At 31.8% G+C, this 20,653-nt stretch overlaps 1 protein-coding gene across 1 annotated transcript in view; it reads right to left on the reverse strand.

Annotated features, from left to right (window-relative positions):
• Positions 1-9,496, reverse strand: part of LOC106099977 (Kv channel-interacting protein 4-like) — a gene marked incomplete at its 5' end in the record, with an annotated part of 84,122 nt that extends 74,626 nt beyond the window's left edge. Inside the window, one exon of the mRNA XM_013278675.1 lies at positions 9,310-9,496. Within this exon, the coding sequence (XP_013134129.1) occupies positions 9,310-9,496 (187 nt within the window). The remainder of the gene's footprint in view (positions 1-9,309) is intronic.
• Between the last annotated feature and the right edge of the window lie 11,157 nt (positions 9,497-20,653).

The following is a 20,653-nucleotide window of genomic DNA, read 5'->3' on the forward strand; positions in this document are numbered from 1 at the left end:
ATTTCGTTACTTTTTAGTGTATTGTTTTTTTTGAGAATATTTTGTTTTTGGTGTATTTTGTTTTGTTTTTAGTGCATTTTGTTTTGTTTTTTAATATCAGACGAATTCGCGGGCGAAAGCTAGTAATTAAATAAACACGAACATTTATTTCACAAATATAATTAGTAAGAGTACATGTACCGCAAACTATAATACTTGATAAATTGCTAGTTAATTTAAATATTAATGGGTCATTAGAATTACATACTGAAATATATAGGTCATATTAATTCAACTACAATACACATTATCTATACTATAATAATAATGAGTAAACACACACTTCTTTGTTGCCTAAGATGTCAGCAATTACAGCATATTTTTGAATAATTCTTTTTTTTATAAAAAGTCCTACACTTACGTCACGCTTTACACTATATATTTCCACGTCATTAAACTTGGGGGGTAAACACCCTTGGATAAAAACCCTAATGTGGGAAAGAGACCATAAGTGCATGCCAACATTAAGGAAACAAGATTGCCGAGGTTTGTCACGTCATGTCAGTTGGACATTTGCTATTGATAATTTGACGAATGTAAACAAAAAAAGAAATTTTTAAAATTCCATGCGGAGGAATCCGCACGGGAACAACTAGTGTAAATAAGTATAATACAATCTAACATTATTACAAATATCACAAAGTAATGTAAAAGGAAATACGATAATATTAAACCATCAAAAGCATAAACGATGTATTCTGTATTAAACTATTATTGTTTACTAGTTAAAGAACTTCATATTCGAAAACTTTTTCAATTACTTTGTTCTCAAAAGTTTTCGGATGTTCGTGTTTCCAAAAGTAGGTAAATTAGCTTGCTAAAGAATACAAGTAGTTCCAATTTATTACTAACAATCTGTTTGTGCATGTAGTCGAAGCTGTTACTAACTTATCTATTACGAGTAGTAATAATATGTAAAGTACTGGGTTGATATAGTAATATTAGAGAAAAATGTACCACGTATTCACATAAAAATTCAAAATACTAAAATACTAATACAAAAAATGAAAAAAACAAATGAGTTCTGCACTTACTTGCGATTTGTTTTAAAGCGGTTACTGCTGATTTTAATGTACTTAGCGTACGGCGTCGTAAGTTTTTCTTTCGAGTGAAATTTTCCATATCAATATTCACGGACATTATAATTTTTTTACACGTGCGTAAAAAGGAGCACCGCAAAATGTACTTTATATTCCCGAAGTCGAGAATGTACTGGTAAATGCATATCAGTAATCGACAGTCCACTTATGGAAGCCATAATTCATAACGCACAACAAAATGTGTGGAGATGAGGAAATATGTTGTAACTAAATTTATTTTAAGACATTTTTATTTTAGACTCGGAAGAGTAACGTATTTTTATTGAAGATATTCGATCGAATAATAGACGATTGTTGTGTTTATTTTAGAATTTACGTAATTTATTTTTAGTAAAAAATCAATATAAATGATACCCGAGTTGAAATAAATTAGCTAACATGTCTTGAATATAATTCAATGCTTAATATAGACGCATACTAAATGAAAACTAAATTACATCATTCTAACTTAGTGTGAAACATAGCTAAGAAAAGCTACAGAGAATATCGATAGTTAATTTATAGTAAATCGACTCCGTTCCATTTCTTAGTATCTCTACGTTAACACCTGACAAATTTAAGGCCTATTTACCGCGAGCTGGTGAGATGCGCGAGAGTACGCGGCGTTACCTAAACACTGGAACTATTCCTGTCTACCGCCTCTGGCCATCAAGTTCAATAGCATAATATAAATTATATAGTTAGTATGTCAGTTTTCATATCAAGTATCTATACCATTACAATAAAGTGTAAACACACAATTCTTTGTTGCCTAAGATATCAGCAATTACAGCATATTTTTGAATAATTCTTTTTTTTTAATAAAAAGCCCTACACTGACGTCACGCGTTAGGTTATATATTTTAACGACATTAAACTTAGGGGGTAAATATTTTGGATAAAAAAGCCTAATGTGGGAAAGAGACCATAAGTTGCTGCCAACATCAAAAAAGCAAGATCGCTAAGGTTTGTCATGTCATGTCATTTTGACATTTACTATTGATAATTTGACAAATGTGAACAATAAAATAAAATTTCATAAATTCATGCGGGTGAAGCCGCACGGAAACAGCTAGTATTTAATATGCGACCCATACTAAATATCTGACTTGTCAGATGTTTATCAATTATACCGAAAATAGGTATTCTAAATATATCAGATATACACAAAATGTGCAAATAGAAGTAAAATTAATTGTTTTGAATCTTTGACTATAAATAAAAAAAGCAGGGTGTCTATGACCCGGTTACAATTATACGCTTGAGGTGGCAATATCATAAAAACATCTCATATTATAAAACGCCACATAAGAGGAGATTTAGTTCAGATTAGACGACTGATAGAGATGTATGGATAAGAACCACATTTTATATTACTAGAGCTCGATTTAACATGTTTGCCCGGTGCAATACTATCACACAGAAGAAAGGCGTGAAGAAGGAGCAATTCAGCGTTACGTCTGATGACTGTGCGTGCCGGAGACCTAATTTAGATCCCTTTGCCTTTCCATTTTCTCTGTAGGGAGGGTGATGATAAAATCCTAACAATAATTGGTTCTTTGCCGTTTAAAACAATCGCCATTTGCTTATATACATCTGGACATAAACGCAATCCGTCGCAAAGCCTCGGGCAATCTGTACAAGCTACCTAATTTACCTACCGTTTTTCCTTTGAGGAAGCTTTAATTTCACTGTTTAACCTTTGTAAAAGTCACCTTTATCTTACGCTTCAGAAAGCTTTATACGGTGTTTAATTTGAACCTATTTAATTTTAACTTGTAAATAGTGTGTTTTTTATTTGAATTATAAAAAATACTGTTGATTTCAATAGACTTTTTATATTAAATGATTTTTTCAAAAGTGGGTAATTAAATGCTCTATGAATTAAAATTTATTGTATTTCAACTACAAACTATAAGTTTTGAGTCCTTGCTATGTACAAAAGAGTTAAATTATGTAATATGAACATACATCTATATTTTAAAATGAATAATTTTAACGTCCTAATAATCTAACACTAATCCTAAAATGTATTTAAATGTGTTATATTTCGTTGCAATTTGTTACAAAAGATTTTTTTGCAAGAAATTAGCTTTGTTTTTTTGGTACTTTTAATTTGTCAATCTTGAAATAGAACTATGAACGATAAAAATGTCCGCGCTGACCTCTGTTTTAACTGAACCTGTTAAAGCTTTATTGAGGTCAAGTGAAGATTAACGCTTTGTACACATTGTTTGATACAATGTTTTAAAATCGTTAAATATCCCGATCCGTTCAGCAATTTAGGCTACAAACTCTAACAAATCAACATGCATCCATCGAATCAATAAAATAATCACACTTCATACTAATATTATAAATGCGAAAGTTTAGATGGATGGATGTTTGTTAGAGTTTGTAGTCTTAACGGCTGAACGGATTTCGATGAATTTTGGTACAGATGTAGAGGATAGTTAATTGTTTTTATAATTTCATGCGGATGAAGCTGTATGAGAACAGTTCTTATAATGTAACTAGAAAACCTTTGAAGATTATGCTTCTATTACAGATGACAGCAGTGAGATATTTTGTTACTGTGGTTAGTAAATAATTTAATGACTCTCTGTTATACTGTGTCAAAATCGTGTACTGATTGTTGATATTAATATTATCTGAAAACTGTTGAAATTGTTGTCACTAAGCCGTACTAAGACGTTCTCTCTATAAAATTATAGTGTACAATAAAACGCTTAAAAACGTGATATTTTGTTTATTTCCGATTTGTATTAAATATATTAAAAAGTAGAAAGTAAGAAAGTAAGAAAACATATCTTCCAAGTTGTAAATTTCTTTAAATAATTATAACCACATTTGAAGATATCTTCGTAGAAACATAAATTATTTATAATACAGAAAATCGTTACTATAATTTATACGTACATTTGAGACTAACTCGAGCTTCAGTATTAATATACTGGGAAGCGAACAGTATAGAGGAAAAAGGAAAATGTGTTTTCCGTTTCCCCTCACCCGAGATGTTAATTAATGTGAAAATTACCTTTCTTGTTTACGCCTTGATTGAATATCGAATATAAAAGAAACTTAATTACTGAACAGCTTCTAACAAAACTTTTCGTTTTATAATTAAAGAACATGAATATTTTCAAGACTAATTTCACGTTATTAATAGCATAAAGAATCTAAATATATAAAACCTATTATTAATGAGACTAACAACCATTCAGAAAACAAAAAAAAAATATCACGAAAAAAAGTAAATCTCCATAAATGCTATAATTTTTTTCATACAATTTTCTAAATAAACTTACTAGTTATTTGTTTGAGAACCATCACAGCTGATTTCAGAGTGTTCAAAGTCCGTCGACGCAAATTTTTCTTACGAGAGAAACTTTCCATGTCTATGTCCACGGACATTTTACTTTGTTTATCTTAATTAATTATATGAGTCCTTTCGTACGCGAGAACACCGTCAAACTACGTACTGTTGAGAATGTTGGGGAAATACTATTAGAAGACCGTCTACATCCTCGGCTCAGACGTATGTGTCCAAAGAATATAGAAATACATAGAGATACATTTATATTTATAGAAAACGCTAAGGTGAATAATGTTTGTAAATAATTTCTTTACATTCAATATTACATATTTTACAATAAACTTTTAATAGTACCATAATACAGAAAGCGTTTAAATAATATTTGAATTGTCTAAGAAGCAACGTTTCAAATATTTGCTATTAATTTATTTATTTCCAACTTGCTTTCGCCCGCGTCTCCGTCCGCGTGAAATTAAAAAAGTAAGTAGCCTATGTATTCTTCCAGACTATTCTCTACAACTGTGCCAAATTTCATCGAGATCCGATCAGCCGTGTAGGCTACAAACTCTAATAAACATCCATGCATCCATCTAAACTTTTGTATTTTTTAATTTACTAATATTTCCTTTAACCATTCCAACTAAGCTCTAGGCTTGTGCTAGGATTTGGTTCACGACAATAGTCGAATGGCGGTATTCGAACCCTAGACCGTAAGATCGATAGTCCGTACTCCAAACCATTAGGCTATTGACGCTATTTATAATATTAGTTAGATTATATGATAGTTACATTGTTAAAATATTAATTTAAGCTTGTCGACTCTATGTATTCCGCAATGTATTTAGAGATTGGCACCTGATGAATTTAAGGCCTATTTTCCGCGAGGTTAGTGTGATGCGCACTGTATAAACGCGCGGACGTTTAGTAAACAATCGTTCTATTTACAGAGGCGGTCGTCAGCTTCATTAGCCATTGCAATCTAACTCTTTGTTGTACGCATACATTATACAAAATCAACTATAACACCTTTTTATCGTATAGAAGTTCTTTCTTTTGTTTTTTTTTATTAGAGTATGCTTTCTAAACATTTTGACGTAAACATAGAATTGAATGATAGCAGTTTACAACGCTAATATTATTCCTCATTTTTTCGTTTTCGTTTATTTTTCTAAATAGAAGTTAGTGTTTTGTCGAAGATTATTAAATTATTTTAAATATATACTGACCATTAAACTCATTCCAACATTTCTGTGTATAGGATTGTCGCATGAATAATCAATATTCCATGTCATATAAATTTGTAGATTATTTACGCAGTATATAAACTGATATGAGTATAACCGATGTGATCCGTATGTCATACGACCTAGAGTCGAAAATGATTTCTAACATTAGACGTTGGAAACAATGAAATGTTTAAGCTTTTGTACTAAAATATAAGAACGGAAAGGTCTATATGTTAATGAGTAATAAAAGTCGTCGACGTCGAATTTTAGCAGCTTTGTTTAGCTACGTGTGTAAAAGTTGGCTGAAAATAAAATTAAATTTTTGTGTAATGTACACAACTTAACAGAAAAAAAAATTATTTTTGAGCTTACAGTTTAAAGTTATTAGTTAAAGATTTCAAATTACGTGATTATAAAACCTTTTTTAAGATCAGTCAGTTGTTGATTTTAACAGGCCAAGAAGTTTGTTTACTAATATGTGACGTCATATGACAGTTAGGAGCGTTTTGACGAGACTGCGTAGCTAATTTAATTTACGTTTTTTATCAAAACTTTGAGTTGATATTTTGTTTTAATTTTTCGTTGTTATATGGGATAAATATAAAATGGAAATAAAGGCCATTCCAAAAATTTTGGCCTTTACACTATTACGACTACTACTACTTCTATAAATAAAGAATTAATTGTAAAATAATTAATTAATACTAATGTTATTTCAAATAAACTAAATTAAAGTAAAAATAGAAGCACTGGGAAAGTGACTAATGTTAGAATTTATATTGATAATACGAATTTATGTAAGTGCGCAAAATCTAAGCATAGGTAGATTTTTTAAACAATTATTAAAGTATTTTAAATATAAGAATACATTTTCGCAAATAAAAACTCAACAGCTTTTGATGTAGCGTTAGAAATGAAGCCACTTTCTTGAAGCGGTCTTGGCCGGACTCAGTACTTACTACGAAATGCAAAAAGAAACGAACAAAGCGTTTCCACAATGAGATCCTTGCCAACCGCTCTGTCTCGCAACCTTATTTGTTTCACGTGCATACCGTGTTCCCTTTACCTTTTTTCCTAACCTCAATTTTCCAACTCTCAACTTTAGAAAACAGTTCATACAGCGTTCTTTTTTAACCACTGGTTTAGTTACATTGTAAATTAAAACAAACATAAACAAGTTTCCCCATGTCAGTTTAACAGTTGCCTATCAAAATTCAATTGACCAATTACTCGTTTAAAATTCACTTTATAAATTATGCTCCAACGTTAACCACATTATTGTAATGAGTTTTAGGTAAACCGCGAAGTAAATAAATAAAGTAATAATTGTCGTTTAATTTCCATTCTAAATAATCGATCTAATCGAATGAAAAACAACCATTTTCTCAAGGATGAAATTGATGTTCGTAATCCGAAATCGAGTTGAAATATGTTTATCAGTGAATGTCTATAGTTGAACAAAACCGACTAGTATATTGTTAACGTAGTAGCTAGTACTGGATCAGTGTGAGTTAGACACAATTTGGCAACAAATAAACATAGTAATGGTTGGCGACGTGTTTACTTTCATCTCAACAGTGCACGTGTGTTTGTGATCATTTCCATTTATCCATCAATTCCCTATAGCTTACTCAACAAACACAATATAAAATTGATTATACCTTCATAAATAAACACACATTTTAATAGTTATATGACAACGAACAAGCCTCCACCGTAATTCAGCTATATAGCGAAGCGACCGATATAGAAATAAGCAGATTTAAATTTTAATTACTTACAAAGTCTGCATTAACCATAAATCAATTATTTACAGGACAAATACAAACAGATATGTTTAATCGAAAAATGTAGGAATTGCAATTTAAATCGTATAAAGCATACCCACGTTTCAACACTTTATTTAATTAAACGGATAACAATCGATTCCCAAACATATTTCGTTCACGTTACGAAAATAGATTCAAATACTGTTTGATTTTCAATTATAGTAATTAAACGACAATCTCGTTAATTCCTTAATGTTGTCTTGCTTTAGTTATATACTATTATTTATTGAGAAAATAGGAAATGATTATATCTACACATAGAAGAATGACGTCATGAACCAATCCCGCTTTTCGTACAAGTCTTTTCCCCTTTCTACTCTTTTTATACAAGGAGGCGAGAGGAATGGAAACTGGATTTCGCGTAGGAATTCACGCAAAGGTAGATGAATACCCCTTTTCTGTAAGTCCTGTTCTCTGTTGATTAAAAGTAGGTAACTACTTTGACAAATTACATTATCCGCTTGCTCGTTTGACACCTTATGCTATAACAAATACTATGACAGTTTTTACTAAAAAGTCTCTATTTCTTAGACTCTTCATTTTATAAATGTAAATACTTGTAATGTAAACTAAGTATTAATTTACTTAATTGCAAATATTTTTTTTTTTACGGAAATCGTTTCAGTATCTACAACGAATGATTATATCTGTGACTTCATTAAAAATGAAATGAGTAGTAAAACAAAACTTCTGTCAACATTGTTGTTACGTATTTTCTGCGTTCTTAAACTGGTTTTATGTAAAGCTCTTAATTAAAGTCTGAAGAAAAACAAGCTTTCCTTAAGACACTTAAGAAAGCAAAGGTCGCGAGCGCCTTCAATAACAGAAGAAAACCTTCAATAACGAAATCTCGTTTGAATTAAGCTTCCAGTCTGAATACAAATCTAAGATTTTTCTTAACAATGTCACATTTTTCTTTTTATCTGTTTTATCTTACTTTCTTTACGATCTATCCTCGTTTTTTATATTTTAATGTTCACTTCAATATTTGTAATGTTTGCATTTTTAGAATAAAAACTTTTACATATACAGATAACTATTTTCGTTCACTAATTGACAGATTTTTCGATCAGGAGTAACATATGTACTGGTACTCTTTGTACAGATTTAAGGGTTCAATAAAACGTAGCTTAACCTTAGTCTAGTAACATGAGTGTAGTGTTAACAAAATGTTAATTTTAAATTTGCATAACAGTCTACTACAAAGTTAATGCATTGCATATTAATAGGGACACTGGGCTCTCAAGCATTTAATTCCAAATTATCCTTCGTTCACGTGGGTTTCTCTTGAGCTAGCAAAGATTAGATTTTCGTCGTAGTTTTATCTAATTTAATTGGTATAAGCTCCTAACGTTATAAATTTGGAAATAGCAAGAGAAATGTAATAAGTATGTTGAGCTTCATATGTTTGTTGTCGAGAGACAAAGTATTGGTTTCTATTAATAAGAACGTGTGCTCGTATATGCATCGAGACGCTATTACCGTGATAATCACAAAGTATGCTTTACAATTAAATTTTAAACTTGGCAGGAGCTATAATTTCACTATCCTTAGTAATTACCCGATAATTTGCTTTCAAATTTAATATAAAAATGTAATAATGAATACAACAAACGTTTCTAAGTAAATGTAAAGACACTTCATTGACAGTAATGAACGTCGTAAAGACACATAAACGCAATAATCGTAGGAAGCAATTGTGTAGAAGGGATACATTCAGAGGTGAGGACGTGTAATGGAATTAAGCAGTTAACGTATATAAAGTTTCCGTTGAAATTCAGGACAAGCGAATAATTAAAGTACATTGTCGAATATATTACCGAGAGCGAACTTGACGCCGGTCCACGCGGTGCGCACATAGTGGAAGAAGCGGCGGTAGAGCGGGCGGTGGCGCCTCCGTCTAGCGGGCACCTCCGCGTCGGGCGCGGGCGAGGGCGCGGGCCCGGCGTCCCCGCCCCCGCCCGCCTCGCCCTGTACCGGCGACGCCGTGGCGTTGCGCACCCAGCGCTACCACACGCTCCCGCTACGCTAATGGAACCGCACCACTATCACGCACGCCGCACTCCATTGTTATAAGTCACAAAAGGTATCGATCATCGACTACACGATGTCCAAGTTTATTGCAACAACTTTCACTCTTTAGTTCCAGCACTAAAACATTTAATAAAACAATATATCTTTAAACACTCGCACGTTTCACGAAACTAATTAAACTGGGGACGTCTGCAGCGTTTCATAATTGCGAAATGATTACTGTTTATTAATACTCAATGTTACGTAAACCAACTATTTTAGAACATTAATATTATTAATGACACTTACAAACGAAATGTACAATTGATCGATGACTACAAGATAGTTAATGTTTGTCACACACGTTTTCTACTGTGTTTATTTCACACAAGGAGAAATGCAAAGCGAAAGAGTGATGCAGAGCCGCGTATCTGTGGACAAAGAGATAACAATGTTAGTCATATTAGCAGTAAATAAAGAAAGAACGACTATAGAAGAACAAGAGATCTTATTAGTTATTTTAAGATATAATGCATACATGACCAGAATAGCTGGATGGGGTACAATTTAAGAACAAGACCCCAGTATTTTAAGATAAATACATGACTTATAATACAAAATGCATGTTCATATACAGGAATATTCCTCGGGCAAAATGTCCATGTGCACTAGTATAAGTATATAATCTATTTTATATGTACAATACTAACTTAGACTAAATTAAATTTTACTAACAAAATATAGTTTTTTTTTTTAATAAATAAAAAAAAAAACCAACGATTGTCTTCTTTACTGTGGCTTTGTATTTAATTTTTAAACTAGTTTTCCTTTTTGAATTAAAAATAACTAAGATAGTAGTAATCGTACCTATTGTATCTGTTTATTGAAATTTAACTGATACAAAACAGCACGAGAGCTCGGTCTAGTTCTATTCTAGTCTTATTCTAGATTATTCTGTACTGAAAGTAACATTTGTTAGTTAAGTTAATTAATAATCAGATTATGAGTTAGAGCTTTGTGAGCATAACGATTTACGTTCTAAGGGCAACGCAAAACTTCACTAAGTAAACCCACAGAAGTTAGAATTCAGTGTTCGGTTGGTTCATGAATTAAGACGTTACGTTTGTTGACTGTTTACATTGTATTTGCATCAGAATTAAATCCAGAGAGACGCCTTTACAAATGAACGTAAAACGTGGGCATATAACGGAGCAAGCTATTTTGTTTAAAGTGGGTGACACTGACGATACGTATGCATTCTGTTTTTGTTTTGTATCTATACTAATATAATAAACCGTAAATACACATTATTTCGTGGCGTAGGATGTCAGCAATCGCAGCATATTTTTGAATAATTCTTTCTTTAATAAAAAGCCCTACATTTACGACATGCTTTTGGCTATATATATATTTACACACACAACAAACAATACAATGTTTTTTATAAATTCATACGGATGAAGAAGCATGAGAAAAGCTAGCTAATTTTAAAATACAAAACATATCTTTTGAATATGATATGATGACTATGAGCATGGTCTAATCACTTCTAATTTGGCGTGGGAGTAATGTGTCCTTATGTCGTTACTGAAAGTGATGTAATTTTATTATCATCTGCAAGTTACATGGAGCAGGTATCACGAGGTGTGTAGGTAGTCTTATATAAATCACGTTGCGGAGAACTCACTTCAGTATGAGAGCCTGTCACAGTTTTATATAAGAGGGGACAATGGGTCCGCGGAGAGTGCCGTACAAACTTTGACAATAGCACTTGTGTCGAAGTGTTACAGCATTTTAGACCGTAAATTGAGGACGCGTAAGCAATTTGAGGCGTATAAACATTTGTTTGTCTATAAATTAGACCATGTGTCACTGTCACGACAAAGTGCCGCAGAAATGAAAGGATGCTTTGCAATAATCTGTGAAATTGTCGTTTTAGTGGTTCTTTAGTTTAATGTAAAGTTTTTTTGCATATTTTCGTTAAACAAATTAGAGCTATAAAGAAGTAAATGTGACATTACAAAGTGAATAAATTGTTTTTGGTCCAATTTTTACGTTACCTGATTATAGGCAGAATGCCGGGCAATTACAATTTATACGGCTTAAATTACATTTTACGAGCCAGTTGTAAACAGTTCTGAATTTAAAATCTAAACAAAATTATGAATTTCAGTATCGTAACTTGATTTGCAGAGTTATACGCAATTACCGATTTTAATCCTACTTATGTTCCTGTCAGTTGCCTGATAATTTTATTGCTTCCAGAAAGTAATGATGGGAAAAATGTATTAGGAAGCATTGTAGAAAGCAAATTTCTGATGTTATCGTGGTAGGCTTATAGAAGGTAGATAAGTTTATCTGAGAACTTACTATTGAAAATTGTTAAACATTTTCTAAAATCTTAGTCAACTGAAATTGTTGTCGAAGACCATTGAAATTGCAACATATGTAACTATACTTTTAAGCAAAAGTACACAGTTAAAACTTACAAGTGTAAATATTATATTCGCTTCCCAACCAAATATTGTCATTGTTTTTTCATATAAACGAAGTGTCAAATACACTCCAATTGTGAAAACCAACCTGTTTCGTATTTTAGAAAGCGATTTTGCATTGTATTCGAGTAATAGAGCCACCGCCACCGGCTACAGAATAACAACGAGGTAAACTTTACTGTTTTCCATGCTAATCGCAACGAATTTACAACGAATACAAATATAGAATCTACCAATACGACAGTCATACTGAAACTCAATTCAAATTGAAATTTAATCTTCAACATATAAAATAATAAGTTAAAAATTATTTATTCTGTTATTGGGTTGTTTCCACATCGCCTCACTCAACTTCCTTCCTTCATCTGTTTACTTCCTCAGTCCACTACAATATATCAAATCAAATCAGACGGGTTGATAGAGAGAATTTAAAAGATATCTAGTTATTACTATACCAAGTTTTGCAATGTCCAATTTAAATGTTTACCTTAACTCTGTTAATCGTCCTTGCAATTGGTTAGAAAGTATCTTTTGCCTCCTAAGTCTGCTTTACTTCGTCTTATACAACTTTTATTAACAAAACAAATTCGGAAGTACGGAGAGATAATATCGCTAAAGTTCATGACGTCATTATTTATTAGTGTGATAATGTTAATTATTATATTATCAAATAATAAATAATTTGAATTAATGATTAGTAACTTTTTAATCCAAAACTTACATTCATAATCAAAGGTGCTCATTGAAGATGCGAAAATAATCTGAAAACCAATAAAAGAATATAAAGTATTTTCCAAAATAGTTACTCAAATTAAACAGATCTGAACTTTGTATCGTAAATGTAAAACGCATTTCACACAAGTCCTGTGTAAATCCTGAACGAAAGTAAAGTCATTGCGACTTTATGATACGACACTGTAAATTCGTGCCGCTGGATTGCCGGCAGCTTTGAATCTGTGTCAAGCATCTGCGCGAATTCTTGAGTTTTAGAGTAAACCGCCAATTATTCCTCGAAAACAACGCTTACCCTCGACAATGACCGGAGAATAGAATAGCTTTTTTAAGTACCTGTCTGGTAAAAGTCGAGACAGAACACAGAACTTTTGTTATTGATTTTTTTGTCATTGTAGTCAATACTGTTGTCAAACAAATTAGCAAAGAGATTAAAATGTATAGAGAAGACGTAGATAGAACAACTTAAAATATTTTCCCATAATCATCACCAACGCTGTCTGATGACAGATTCCTAAAAACGCATGTCAATGAAAAAATATTTTATTTTTGGATTTACTTTGTTAGAATAAGACGTTGATAATAAAGGCAAGTCATTTCTAAATCTGGACGTTTGTCATCAACTTAAATGTTTTACTACGTGTCAATAAAAAGATACGAGGTGGTGTACTACACTTGACAACTGACATAGTACCGTTTAGAGAAAGTAACAGTGAAAAAATTTAGTTCACTGTGCCTCATCTATATATTATTTAAATGTCTTTGGTTGTAGACTGAAGATTTACGTACTCCAAAAACCTCAAAGCAATTAATGGTCGGGTTAGCAGGGAATGACGTGCGATCAATCGTCGTTACGTCAAACTTACCCAACTCCAATTTAACTTTCGAAATCATCTTGTCTTCGAGAAAATTTTAACTATACAAATCAAAAGTTTAATAGATATGTCAAGAGTTTTTTCTGTTCGATTATTATCGTTTAAAGGCTCTAAATATTCGATGAATCTGTTAAAGAATAATCTTAAAACTCTCTTTTAGTTACAATTTTTTTTTGCACTTACAACATACTTCATAGGAATTACATAAATGCGAAAGTTTGGATCGATGGGTGGATGGATGTTAGTTAGAGTTTGTAGCCTAAATGGCTAAATGAATGGAATTTAGCATAGATGTAGAGCATAGTCTGGAAGAACACATAGGCTACTTAGTTTTGTTTTTTGTAATTCCACGCGGAAAGCTAGTGTATAAAATAAAACACGATTAACAATGAAGTATATACTCTCCTTTAAACTTCTTATGAATATAATAAGCATTGTTTCCACGATATAATAGCTAATTTATCTAAATGTAGTCCTAACCCACTGATATTTTGTTATTTTCCTACGTTCGACCTAATTCATTTTACTCGCCAATTTATTTTGGAGCACGATTTAAATTACCATGATTGCCAATTTCATAATGTCCTGGACAATTTCGCTCGTACCCAAATAGTAGACATTTATATTTTTAGGTAGAAATTTAATTACGTTGTAATAAATGAGACAGAGGACATTGTCCTAAAGAAACAGTAAAAGTTTTCTCTGCTAATAAACCTTTATAAAAGACGTCTCGATTATTTGTATTTAAGACATTGCAATAAAATTACAATACTGCTTTATAAGGTTTCAAAAGCCTTTCACTTAAACACTAGCTGCTGCCCTCGATTTTGTCCGCGTAATATTAAGAAAAAAGTAGCCTCTAATATGCCTGTCTATGTCAGCTACCCTTCAGTGAAAGTCCGGTCAAAATCGGTCCAGCCGTTTCGGAGATTACCCGGAACAAATGCGGCTTGCGGACAGACAGAGAAACAAAAAAATGCGATTTTCATTGTCAGCAAATACATCATCTTCCCGAAATCTGGAATTTCTCTTTTGATGCTACAAACAGACACTCCAATTTCATTATTATTATTATATGTATAGATATAAATTCGAAAACACTATATTCATTATAATCTCCAGAGCTTTTAAATACATTCTAATAAAAACTTTTTCTCCAGCATTGCGCATAAAATTAGTGCTTAGAGCTCCAACAAAGGAATCCTTGCATATAATTTTAGTTTTCTCGGTCTCAGAGCTTGAGTGAAAATAAGCTGGGGGAAAAGAAACTAGATTTATTATTAAAGGTTAAAAGAATTTTTACTGCGAGGGATTTTCGTACAATTGTTAAAGAGAAATAACGATAGTACTATGTTAACATTTTGATTGTAATCACCGTAAGTATTTTTTGTAAAACGGTTCCCATAGAATACCCTTACATACATCGAACGTTAAGTTTTATTTCATTAAGTTCTAGAATTTTGCTATTGTTTATACACCAAATAATTTATTTCAACAAAATGAAATTGAGAGATAAGTATTATATTTGTAGCTAAATTTTATTTAATAATGATATGAAATTCTTAATTTTACGGTTCCTTGCCCTTTGGGTAGTGAGATTAAAGTACAGACAGCAAATTAATAAAACTTTCTATCGGTCTTAAGTAAAACACATAAACGTAAATTATAAAAATAAGTATTTACCTCGACAACTAAAAGGTCGGCTCTCAGACCTTTTAAGCGATTATTTTTGTACCGTTGACAAAAAAAAATCCTTTGACCCGAACCGTCTAATCTTCAACTTTTCGGATCGATACACAACGAATGGCCGCACACTGGAAACCACTGGACGGTGAATAGAAATAAAAATCGAGATATACAGTTACTGATCGGTTTGTTTGTTGTGTTTGGCAAAAGTTTTGCTTGTTGTAGAGTCGGATTTGAACGGGAAAGTTTACGTATCACGTGCTATTCCACGTCTTTACACTAACGGAAAGTGGCATTCGATAAATTATTTTTCAACATGAATAAAAAGAATTTGATACATACCGCATTTATTACTACAATATATGATTTTTGATCAAACAAGCCAAGTATGCATAATAAATATTAAGTACTAGTTTTCGCCCTCAACTGTTTTTGTGTGAAAATAAAAAATCTTAATAAATAGTCTATGGTTGCTTTAATACTATGTTTTATATTATGCCAAATTTTATCGAGCTCCATTGAGTCGTTCTGCAGATACCTTCTAATAAACATCAATCCGTCTAAATATTCGTAAAAATATTCATTTTGTATGATCAAAGGTAAAAAAGAGGTTCTCAAATAATCAATAAAGATAAAGGTTCCCGAACTCTTTAATATCATATCAGAAAAATAACAGTTCCGTAGTAAAACCAAACGATAAACACATTTTTTTAATGTAACAAAATGTGCTCACTCATATACTGATTCTCTTTTCTGCTCTTGCGTGCGACGTCGCCAGCGCGGATATAAAAATTATAGCATATATATCATTGGTAACGTAGCTTTTTAATGGCGAAAGAATATTTGAAATCCGCCCAGTAGATTTTGAATCATTTCAATACATACACTAACACAAATCTTTCCTCTTTATAATATTAGTATAGATAAACTCTAGTATTGTACATTTTCTCCAATATACAGAGTCTTCCCAGACTTCATGAATATTATTTGCAAGTAGAATACTGGCAATCAATGCTTAATGACAAAGGCAGATGCCGTGTTGCGCATAGTTGAAGTCACGTCCTACAACTTTGTCTCTCAAGCTACTGACTCCGTTACAAATTAGCTACGGAAACTATCGAGTTACTGAATGAGTTTATTATTCTAAAATAATAACCAAATAATCTTTAAAAGTAAGACAATACAATGCCAGAGAATTATAACATAAAAAAATTAACAATTTACTTATTTCCCGCCCGCTTTGTTTATTTCAAAATTCTAACCTTAAAATTACCGACACTGTATACAGTTTCCTAACTTACGAATGAGTCATATTTTACCAAAGTTTCTAGTTCTTCGAATTGCCATTGCGTAGTTTCCAACGCAAGACCACTCACAAAATATCCAGTTTATCTCACCACTGGGGCATGCGGCAGTTATAAAATCTATAATAAAATATCGCGAACCTTTCAGCGAATTTCCTTCGAACTTTGGAAGCGGGTTATATTTTATGCGTCTGGGCTCGCATACTTAACCATTGACTTCGGATTTGAAATACGAGTAAGAGCTTGGAATTTTATTATGTGTGCAAAATGACTTAATTTATTAATGATTATTCGTTCATGAATTCTTAAAAAATAATTTAACTTTTGACAGAGAAAGTCAAAAAATACTGATAGAGCAGGGCCTTTTATATAGGATATAAATAATACATACAATTAGTACATAAAATTTAACAATTATCGATGGATTTTGCATCCAAGCGCAATGATTTGCATAAAATATGTTGACTCTTGACGCCTGTCATTTTACACACTGCAATATTGTTAATGAGACACAAGGACTGTCAATTTATTTGAATTATTTTAATGATATATTTACAACATATAATCTGCTATCATATCATACGGTGTCGATATATTATCTGATTATGAAGTAGTTATCGATGTTACTGTTTGTAAATAGTATTTTCCTTTGTTCCAAAGTAACTGTAACTTGTTATTTTGTATATGGTTGTCGTCCATTATCAACAAATTGTGTGAGATTCAATCAATAATCACACATTGTTACGTAGAAAATGGAACGGAATTTGAATGAAAATTTAACACAATAGAGCGACCGATTCCATTGGTCCGGCCTCGACGATTTATTGTGTAGAAGATAAAGCGCATGGTCATTCATTCATTTTCGACGATAACACAACATTCGCAGGTTTAGCTGCCGCCTGATTTAGGTTAGGAGAGAGCTCGCCTACTGATAATTGTACTAATTAATTGAAATCCCACTATTTTAAATTATTTGATTTACTTATATGTTGTACGAGATGTTATTACGCGTCAGTTGAAAGTTAAAAATTGATTTTGGCAGTTTAAAGTACGTAAGTCATAATTCGACATTGACGGTAATCCGTCGTAATCGACAAGCAACACATCGTCATCACTACGCGTCAACGCAATTTAGAATGAATATTTTGTTGACTATGATTTTATTTCTCAATTGGTTATATTTTGTAGACTATTTATATCTTTTTAATATTTAAGAGAACTGTAGATGTTGGCTTTAAACAATCTAAGTTTTAATATTACCTCTGATGTTTCGGATATACTATATTATTGTACGTTTCGTAATATCTCAGTTCGTATGAACAACTTATACAACGATAGCATTATTATTAGAGCAAGACAAATATTTATTCTGCATACAATACTCGACAACGAGGAAGTTAGGCTTCGTAGTGAACAAAACAGGCAAAAGTCACATGAAACATTCTCAAGTACATTGTGATATCCATAATAATACAAGAATTTAGTATCTTGGCTCGTTTTAAGTAAAGATTAATTGTTAAAAACCAAATCAATGTCAGGTTCATCGAAATTCGATTCGTGTATTTTCCATTCGCTTTCACGATTTGTAATAAAGGTATAAATATAGATGCGAATAAATCAGACAATTCACGAAACAAAAGAAAGTTAAAACAAAAACATTGAAACGAATGCAGTTTAATTTAGTATTGTTTTATATTATCGAAGTATTCTCTTATGCCGATTTCAAAGGTGATTTTTACAGTGCTGTGAACAGAAATAACGATCACACCTTTCAGATATTGTTCGATGAGTATTCATTTTATACTCGCAACGATATGGTTTTAACTTCGGCGTTATTATATTTGTGTGTATTTTCAACTTCGTTTCAAAACAAAAAAAAGTTTCATATTTTCAATTATTTAAATGACCAGATAAAAACACCAAGTGGCAAGAGACAATGAATAGAGATGAATAAACAGTTTATTATGGTTTACGGCTCATTATCATCAACTTGCCCTTATCCCATACGGCGGGTCGGCACAGTATGTGCTGCTCTTCCATACATCTCTATCAGCCGTCATTGGTTTACGACTAAATCATGTTAAAAAACAACTTGATAGAAAAATCAACGTGTGATTTTTCCTTCTTTTAAATTCCTGAAATGTACAATTTTAGGCCAGTTTAAGAATTTTACACTCGAAACAAATAAAAAGTGTCAGAAAGTAATGCGCTCAGAAGTCACAGTCTCTTTTTACGCCTTCTAAGAGAATAATGACTTGAAACTAGAGCATAGTGTTCCTACATAGGATTTTTTGATGGAGGTTTTCGTAGAATACTAGACTGATTAGAATCACTTTCAAGTAACGTTTTTCTTGAATGATTAGTAAAAAAATATTGATCAGACGACTAGTATTTAACTATACCAATAGAGCACGGAATTTTAAACAAAACTGGGACCTAACATGAATCACAATTCCGCAATAATTCTTCAAAACGGTTATGCTAGAAAAAGCGGACAAATAAACGAATACAATAACACCTTCGCAAAATAAATGACACTCTCATATATTACTTTAGTATAGCAAAAATCAAATACATTGAATCAACTAGATAATCCGAGGTAAGCTGGGCTTGTCACGTAATGATATCATTAAAAATTTACATTAGCATATTCACGAAATGACCTCAAACGTTGCAATTTTACGAATGAGCTGTATTTTACGTTAGCGCGTTAATAAGCGAGCAGTTCCATAATGAATGTGCATATTTTACAAGGCTCAGACCAGCTCTACAATTGATGTGCATCACAGCCGGCAATTAGATCGCAGGATGCCTAGCTCTAATTTACTATCGAGCTAGATTTCAAACCGTTTATTAAAGACAGATCATAACGAGACGTGTTTAATTAAATTGTTGTTTATAGGTTAAGTAATATAGTCGACACTATATTATTGACACGAGATAATATCTACATCATATTAACAAAAGTATAAGAAATATTTGTAAAATGTGGTTTAAATTTTTTTATTCCGATTACCCTTAAAACATGAATTTGATTAAACTCAAGGATTTCTTTTGATGTAAATTCAAAATGTTGGAAGTAAACCAAAATTGTTTTCAATAATCTAAAATTTAGAAGAAAGCACAGTTTTGCAGTGTTGTTTCATTAGCGATGTGTAGGAGAAAGAAATGAAAATTAGCTACTGAGTTAGTAAAAAGAACAGTTGCTGTAATAGAAGTTTCTTAGATATTGTGAGCGACGGAACATTTTATTTTTGTTGTCACATTTTAAAAATGTGTCAGTTAGTGGCCAGGCTCACCGGAGAGGAAAGTTTAAAAGTTTTGTTTTTACAAATGTGGCCGTGCACAAGACACAGTTGTTTGGCTTCGCAGTTAACATCCCTTTGTTTTCTATTTCGTGAGTTTTCCACATTTTTGTAATAACACTTTTTTAATGTTTTTATTTTATTCTGATGAAAATGTACAATAGTAAAGATGAAGTGTAAGTCTCTTTACATTTATATCTTAAGTTCATAGTTAACAGCTGGAAAAAGGCTAAAAGTGCATATTGTATTTTCCATAGATGTTTCTATCTTTTTAATCCAGAAAGAAACGTGTCTCTTGTATTCATTTCCTGAGTGTGACATAATTTCGTAATAAAATTGAAGTTATTCACAGTGCAGTGAACAGAAATAACGATGAGGCCTTTGAAGTGGAATTTAATGATAACGAAGATGTCGATGTAGCTGACGATCGAAGTTCCATTAATTTAAAAAATAATTGATTCTTAAAATAAAATATTCTCATTATAATTATAACCGGGTAAAAATTAATCCGTTGTATCCGTTTGTGTATTCATATTACTATTGTTCGATACTTTCGTCGTGACAATCGCGTAGAGCGTACGCATATATCTGTTACTTGCAACTTCACCCACGTGAAATTAGCTTTTTAATGGTGCAAGAATTTTTGAAATCTACCCAGTAGTTTTTGAGTTATTTCAATACATACAATACAAACAAAACACAATACAATAAAAACAAACTATTCACTAAATCAAATAACTACAAAACATACTGC

The sequence above is a fragment of the Papilio polytes genome, unplaced genomic scaffold (assembly GCF_000836215.1).
Source record: "Papilio polytes unplaced genomic scaffold, Ppol_1.0 DF824080.1, whole genome shotgun sequence".
In the NCBI taxonomy this organism is placed as follows: Eukaryota; Metazoa; Arthropoda; class Insecta; order Lepidoptera; family Papilionidae; genus Papilio; species Papilio polytes.